Below are 7,712 nucleotides of genomic sequence, written 5' to 3'. Positions count from 1 at the left end.
AACCCTAAAATTTTATTTACACAAAGTCCTCTTAGTACCACTGAAAAATTAACATGTATAAAATTTATATATAAAAAAACGAAAATAGATAACCTGATATTTTTATGTACTTGTGCAAGGTCTGATTCTGCCATCTCAAAACATATAAATACCTCAGCTAAAAAAGTTATGGGAATCAGTAATCTATTATCAACTTTATTATTTTTAACTTTAACTTTGCCTGACATTGACTTTCATGTCATTTGGGGAAAAAAACAAACAACAACGTTCCTCTCCCTCCCGTATATTTAGTGTTACACCATACAATTTATAGCAACTCCAGATGGAAAAGGCTTACCCTCGTTTGTTTGCTGGCATGAAGATAAATATAGTCCCCCTTTCCGGAGAAAGAAAAACAACTATTCCTCCAAAGCACTTTAATTTTATTTTCAAATTCATTTTCCCATACTTATCTCAAAGTAGCAGCTTCTTCTGCTTCTTAATGATGAAGAATCATTAAAATACTTAGTTTGAATTCTTTCAAAATACCAAACACAATAAAACTAAGAAAAAAGTCAGAAACCAGGAAAGACACATGAAGACATAAAATAATAATAAAAGTGCAGAAATTATAAATTATCTAGTAAGTTTTTATGTTCATAAAATGAGTATTTTTAGACCCAATTCTAGACACAGACTTGATTAATCTGACTTCATATACAGTTTTCCTTCTATTAGCACTGGAGGAAAAAGGCGTTTGCTAATATTTTTTCATTGGCAGCAAGTAAGACCCCATCTTTATGTGTCATGGGTAGCTCTAACAAAATGAAATGGTCCCACTGGAAATAATGGAGAAATTTAAAGAAGAATTTCTTAAATTAACTCTCAAAGAGCTTTACATGAGAAATTAATATATGAAAGATATCATCTGTTTATACTTTGTAAAACAAGGGGCTCTTCAATGCTGGTGCCGGCCATCCTTCCTGGTTCTGGAATTCTGTCTAAAAATGAAACAGACAAAAATCTTTTCACACATCTGGAGAACCAAAGATACGTGTTACTTTCTACATTACGAACTTTGATATAGAAATCATCATAGGAAGCCCAGGCAGCTTTATAAATATATTTTTTCCATACAACTATATGAGATAAGAGCTTTGCATGACAAAAGATTAGACTGTAGACAGTTTCAAATCAGCTTTAGTATATCAATTAACAGAAACATGAAATTGCACAATCTGTATCTGGATCCCCCAGTCTTTGTATCAGTTTATTGGAATAGTCATTCAGCAAGATAATCATGACAATTTCTAACATGAAAAGTGAGACAGATGTTAGATAAGAGACTGTGAACGTTGTGTAGATGAATGGACTTGAATACCTTAGTATGCACCCTAATCAAAATAGCTAGGTAGTTAGTATTTTAAATACACTTCAGCTTTCATGTCTCCACTAACATTCCATAAACACATGCAGAAAGTAATTTCAGACTATAGTAACTTAAATGTTAAAAATATTACAAGTCTACTTTCATATGTTTATTTCAAAGAGCAACGTGCTGTCATGCTTTATGATTAATCCTGTCTTGTAACCAACTCTAAGCAATTTATCCCTATGTGAAATTGTACTGAAGTCAGCAGGGCAAGATAACCATGCACAAGTTCGATTTTGAAACTGAGGCACAAAGTTTTATTCAAGAAAGTATTGTCTAAGACTTGTCTATAGTACTGAATTTATTTACAAAAAAAAAAAATCTGAAAGGAATAAGAATTTTCTAACAACAAGATCAGTTATAGCAGTTTTGATACTGAAATTTTACTTCTTCAGCCCCCCCTTCTGGCAGAAGGGTAACAATATTGTATCCATGAATTAAGAAAAGGTGCTTTTCAGTACTTTTCTCACGCTTCTTAGATGTTGTAATAGTATCTCAGACCTCAGATTTTTTTATTTTTTTTTTTTTTATACAAAAGCAATAGGTGATAATACTATTACTAGTAATATGATAGTACTCAATGGCCCAAATTCCCACAGAGTGGAAAGTGAAGTAATATACCAAGCAGATTCTTTTAAGGAAAAAAATGAACTACCAATCCCTGTAGTTCTTTAGCTTAGGTAGTATTAATACTAAACTGGCAAAGAGCAGATCAGAAAGGGAGAAAATCTAGCAGTGTTCTACTGTTGAGAAGTGAAGTCAAAGTGAATTACATCCATAGAAAACACTCATGCCCATATGCAGAATCAACAGCTAAGAATTAAGAATGTTCTATAGAAATGAAGTTAGAACAAATGAGAAACAAAGAAATATGCACACTGTTTAATATATTTTACTGAGAATTTTGTTTAAATTCCTATATTAAATTCCCAATGTGATAAGACTATCTCTACCTCACCCTTTCCAGATTTGCAACAGCATAAGAAGTACAATTTGGCCAGTTTAATTTTTAGAAAAATGAGAAAGCAATTTGATAGATGAGTTTTGTGATACTGAGAATTGGGTTATCTATATATTCTGGACTTTACCAGCAACTGCAGCAGTAGATCTCTGTTTCTAAAAGCATAAATAGTATATCAGATATTCTACCATCTACTAATTAGCACAACTGTTCGATTTAAATGAGCTTTCAGTCTTTAAAAGTCTGAAAGACTTAACAGAATAAAACTAAGTAATTCGGGTTTTCCCATTCCCTCCAGTAACTAACAAATAGCTAGAGCTACTGCAAGGTAACAGGCGCTTAACATTAACTTGCACTGGTGAAAATTTATACAAGTTTTGCTGTCTCCAATTTTTAAAAATGCCTTTTAAAATAACATGTCTTTCCATATTAGAATGAAAGTTCAACTACTGACACATTTGAAGGCCAGTGAAGCATTTCTGAGGGCAATCAGATTTGTATGCAGTACAAGATGTCCAATTAGCTTACCAGCAGAAGAGAAGCAGGCCTAAAAGCTCGTTTAAGTTGGATGCTTATTCAAAGGAACACACAGAGCTAGCTTTAGAAATCAATGAATTGGATACAGGAGGACTTTTCTTAAACAAATATACGAGCAGCACTTATGGTCAGGTCACAGAGTTCAATGGTATTCTGAGGTGTAAACACTGTTCTGCTGAACTTTTTTTTTTTTTTAATAAAAAAGTCTCAGTTCAAAACATTCCTTGAATGGAGAAGGAGGTACCCTGTGTCCATCTGCATGATTATGTAGTTATAGGCACATGTATCTCATACAAACCAAACTTCTGCAAAAATGACTGCATTCCCACACCTACCTTTTTGACCTCTCTCAGTAGGAGGTTTGCCAAGGTTCTGCCTTGGATAACTCAGTAAAGACCCTTTCAGAAGGATACTCTGGGTACTTTCTTGTTTACCACCACGTAAGAAATGAGATATAATTCCATACAAGAGAGGTCTGCTCAAGACAGAAAAGTAAAAGCAGCCAATGAAATACTGAGCATTAATACTTTCCTCCCAAGTTCTTAGACTTTAATGTTCACTCTTAATGTATATTCAGATGCCTTTAATTATTTAAATACATTATGCCAAGTGTAATTATATAAATAAGCACAGACCTAATCTCCCTCTGAGGACCACTGCTCTCCCAAAAAGCTTCCATTAAGAGACACTCTCAACTAAACTCCAGATCGCTCCTATAGGAGGAACCAGAGCGTGCTTAGCGCATGAACACATGAGCCATGTTCTCACTGATGCAATACAAAAGATTGCACTGGAGCCCACAACACCACCGCATACCCCAAATTTGATTTTTGCTAAAAGCCTGAGGCAGATTCTTTGAGACCAAACTAAAGAGACCCATTGGACATATTTATACCTGCTTAACACCCTAGCTCATAAATGTAGTTGTATCAGAACACTGTGAATTTATATCTAATCTCAGCATACACTATCTTTTTATTGTTCTGCAAATCAACTTGCTGATATGCACAGAACATGTTTTCTGCTTCTGACTGAAGGAAAAACTATAGTGCTAAGAGACTTGTCTTGGTATGCAAGTACACTAGCTGTAGAATGCATTCTATAGTGTTCGTAGAATTTAGTTGTGGTTTGGAGTCTGTTTCAAAGTGGCCCCATGTTTGACACTTTGAATCCAGTATATTAGAGTAGGCATGTGATATAGTCACATTTCAGTTGGTGAGAACATTTATTTGCGATTCACACAAACACTAAGGGGAAATATACGCAGAACAGAATACACTGAATTCCAAAATCAATCCTTACACTGATTTTGCATTTGCATCTTCAACGATGTTCAGCTCTTTGACAAGAAACTGTCTATCCAAGGGCACTTCAGGCTGGCCAGCTTCTGGAAAAGACATTTCCCCACAATTCTTAAGACTGGTTAAAAAAAAAAGCATCACCAATTAACTTTTCAACACTACTCATGAGACTTCAAAAGAATCAGACCACTCACCTCAGTTTTAGACTGTTTCTCTCTAACCGTATACAGTAATTTCAGGGAACACAACTATTACTATTTCGTACTGATTTAATTTAAAATGGCATATTACAGTTTTAATCTTCACTCTAAAGGAAGATCAGAAAAATATTAAAGTTTGCAGTATGAAGATGAATTAATCAGTCAAACAACTTCCTCTAAAGAAGTACTGTTGTTAAACTGATTCCATCCATTAACACATCCTGTCTCCATTCCCTCTTCTCGTTGAGATGAACCTTTTCGCCTGTAATTTTAATAGTATGAAAACGACAAATTCTTATATAGCAAATGTGATTACCACATCTAAGCACAATTACTAAACTTCAAATTTCAAATTCAAATCAGCAATAGGTACAGACATAACTACATGCTGTACCACCTAAATTATAGCTACCATTTAAATGTTGTAGCTCTCAATTATTAGTATTTTAGCACAGCCAGTAACAATTAACTGCTGTCGTTGAAAAATTGTGACCTTCTTCATATCCTTTTTTGTATTTAAGAATTAGATTGTAAGGACAATGACAATTAGATGTAAGGACATCTAATCACATTTCTGACAGTTTACTATACACAGGAATTGCTGTTATCCAGACTATCAACTAACTACTTTAATACATTAGCTTAGATTATTCTTCAAAGATTTTTTTTTCATTTGCAGGATTTCCTTTTTTTAAATTTTATCCAAATGCCAATGTGAAAATTGTGATAACACGCTTTAGAAATAGTTAGCCATTCTCCAATACAGAAACAAGCTATTTTCGTTTTGCAGGCTGTTAGGAAACTTTCTTGCTCTTGCATCAACTGTTTTGTCAGTGTAAATACTATTTACCTCCAGGATAAGCAGCAAAGAACATGCTTTCTTGAAAACTAATGGGATGATCTGGCTTACTGCTGCAAAAAAGGTGGTGGAGAGAGCGTTCATGGCTTACTTATTTCCAGGGAAAGAAGAGATTGTGCATTTCGTTCCCACTCGTTAATTTCATAGTGCAATTACTCAGTAAATCACCGTGACAACCTATCACAGCGGTGACAAAGCCCAGCCCCACTACCTGCGGTGAGCACAGACGCCGTGTACTTGTACTTGTTGTACTCCAGGTACTCCCGGACGAGCTCGTTGATGAGGAGATTTTCATGGCACAGCGGCGGCCGGGGCTCGCTTTGGTCATCCAGCGCGTGAAAAACTTCAGCTCTGATGTTTGCTCTTATTTGCCCGAGGACACCTCTTTTTTCCAGCGCTTCCTTTAGGGCTGTTACCACAAGAAACCAGCGAACATAAAGCCAGGCACGTCCCAAGAGACCCAACCCCACACCACCACAGCAGTTTCAGCATACTCACAAGGAAATTAACACAAGATACCCGTACCAGCGGCTATACCGCTCCTAACAACACGGGAATCGTTACAGATAAAACCAGAGACCCCAGACACACCACAGCCCGCCAGCTAAAGCCCCCAGGCCGCCCTCAGGGCCCCCTCAAAGCCCTCCCGGCACCCCGCCCCGCCCCCACCTTGTTTCAGCTCCACCACCGTCGCCATGGCCCCCACCGCACCCGCAGTGCGCATGCGCAGCGCGGCAGCGGGGTAACGGGAGCCTGGTGGTCCTGCCTCATGGCGCCCGTCACCCAATCGGGCTGCGCAGTGGGCGGGGCGGGGCTTCGGGTGGCGAATGGCGGCGGGGCGCTGCTGCCTGAGGCCCTGGCGGAGGAGGGCGGGAAAGCGGCGGCTGAGGGGGGTCTGGGCGCCACCCCTCGCTGAGGGAGAGGGGTTACCGTTGGGTGTCATGTGTGGGGACTTTTTTTTTTTTTAAAAAAAAAATCCTCTTACTGAAAAAAACATTCTTAATTTCGAAGGTCGTCAATGTGCTGTATTAAAAGGGAGAAAAAAAATAAAAAATGTAGAAAGTTTCTCCCTGATAATTTTTACTCTGGGTGTCTCAAAGATGAACCTTTCATTAAAGGGCTCATCAAGGCCGAGGTTTTAACTGAAGGCTTTTGCTGAAACGCTGCTGGATGCAGGGGGTTTTGCACGCACAAGGTTTTTCGTGTGCCTGGTTTGTGTGGAGGCGTGCGTGCATGCCTCGTGTTGCTGTGAGGAGGTGGCTGTTTATTTTGCAAGCATATGAAATATTCCCCAAGGAAATGCTGTCAGTGTGGGCGAGCTCCCTGGGCTTGTCACGGTCTAGATGGAGCAGAGCCTGCTGGGCTTGGGGGAAAATGTGAGTCGTCTCAAGCGGCAAGCCCCTACGGCCTTTAAGGAGTGCCGGCTTTTTTTTTTTTTTACTTTTGCCAATGTTTCCTCTGAAAGCAAACATTTATATTCAGAGTTTCCAAGGAATATCTGAAAGGAAGCACGAAATACGATTCAGAGAATAAAGGTTTCTGAGTTAATGGTGAAGTTAACCTGCTCCTTTAACACAGCAGCCACCTGCAGCAGTGCCTCCACAACGGGGCTGCTGCGTGGCCCCACCAGGGACAGATAATTTTCCACTGTACCACTTCAGCTATAAGCTTATATTCTGTTATCACACACAGAATATGTGTGAAATTGTAAGTTCTTAAAGACTGTTATCTATTCAGATTTTTTTCCTGGCTTGGTGTGCTATTAATAGTGCTATTAAAAAGGTTCTTCCAGCTTAACCACTGGAGCTCCTACCCTGTATTGATTATCAGAGCTGTTAATGTTTATATGTGCTGTGATCACACTGGAGAAATATTGTATTCCTTACAGCCCAGGGGCAGGAGGATAACACACGGGGGGAACTATGACTTAACTTGTTGAACAGGAGTTGTAGTGAGCATCAAGGCATCAAAACAACAATCCACCAACGTATTTAATAGGATTTTGAGATGAATTTAGAGAATGTACAGAACAGTACAGAAATTCCTAATTAAAATAAGTCAGGGGAATGAACATTTAGCTGTTTTCTGGCAATACTGTGAAGATTTGAACATGGTATGAACTAAGGTATAGGCTAGGGTGGCACATTTAGTATAGCTTCTGACACCCAATTTATTGGTTTTGATCTTTCTGTGGTAATTCCCTTCAGTTCATCAGGGGATATATGACCTTGGAGTGGGCTGAACGCTGCTGCTTCTGCTTCTTGACTTGCATCCTGGGAGTGAGAGAGCTGAGGAGACAGACCAGAAATGCTGCAGCTGGATGGGCAGTCTCGCCAGGGCTGGTGATGAGTGACCACAGCTTTGTGCCGTGAAAGTGTGCAGGTGAGTACAGAATCAATCTGTGATAGTTTTTTTTTTTTTTTTTTTTTTTTTTTTTTTTTTG

The 7,712-nt window shown here is 38.5% G+C and overlaps 2 protein-coding genes across 4 annotated transcripts in view; one reads left to right on the top strand and one right to left on the bottom strand.

The window, feature by feature from the left end:
- Positions 1–401: 401 nt before the first annotated feature.
- On the bottom strand, positions 402–6,067 carry CEP20 (centrosomal protein 20). 3 transcript variants are annotated; one of them, XM_035339209.1, is made up of 5 exons: positions 5,939–6,066; positions 5,481–5,678; positions 4,212–4,296; positions 3,245–3,384; positions 402–980 (listed from the first exon to the last, which is right to left on the bottom strand). In XM_035339209.1, the coding sequence occupies exons 1-5, from the start codon at positions 5,991–5,993 to the stop codon at positions 904–906; spliced, it is 555 nt and encodes a 184-aa protein (XP_035195100.1). In that variant the 5' UTR covers positions 5,994–6,066; the 3' UTR covers positions 402–903. The 3 variants fall into 3 exon arrangements, with proteins under 3 accessions (XP_035195100.1, XP_035195102.1, XP_035195101.1); XM_035339211.1 differs by lacking the exon at positions 402–980 and having other exon boundaries at positions 3,258–3,384; positions 4,212–4,328; positions 5,939–6,067; XM_035339210.1 differs by lacking the exons at positions 402–980; positions 3,245–3,384 and having other exon boundaries at positions 4,208–4,296; positions 5,939–6,067.
- A 1,417-nt stretch (positions 6,068–7,484) lies between these two features.
- LOC118174082 (multidrug resistance-associated protein 1) overlaps positions 7,485–7,712 on the top strand; it is a 57,339-nt gene continuing 57,111 nt past the window's right edge. Inside the window, exon 1 of the mRNA XM_035339146.1 lies at positions 7,485–7,651. The gene's annotated coding sequence lies outside the window, so the exon portion shown is untranslated. The remainder of the gene's footprint in view (positions 7,652–7,712) is intronic.

Source organism: Oxyura jamaicensis, chromosome 14 (assembly GCF_011077185.1).
Source record: "Oxyura jamaicensis isolate SHBP4307 breed ruddy duck chromosome 14, BPBGC_Ojam_1.0, whole genome shotgun sequence".
Lineage (NCBI taxonomy): Eukaryota > Metazoa > Chordata > Aves > Anseriformes > Anatidae > Oxyura > Oxyura jamaicensis.
This window is presented reverse-complemented; position numbering and strand designations above follow the sequence as displayed.

Excerpts from the sequence above, each read along its gene's own strand:
- CEP20 (XM_035339209.1), bottom strand. The coding sequence starts at position 5,993 with ATGCGCACTGCGGGTGCGGTGGGGGCCATGGCGACGGTGGTGGAGCTG. Across the intron at positions 5,679-5,938 it reads GGTGGTGGAGCTGAAACAAG|CCCTAAAGGAAGCGCTGGAA; the intron begins GTGGGGGCGGGG and ends TTGTGGTAACAG. Across the intron at positions 4,297-5,480 it reads GGCGTCTGTGCTCACCGCAG|AAGCTGGCCAGCCTGAAGTG; the intron begins GTAGTGGGGCTG and ends TGTCTTTTCCAG.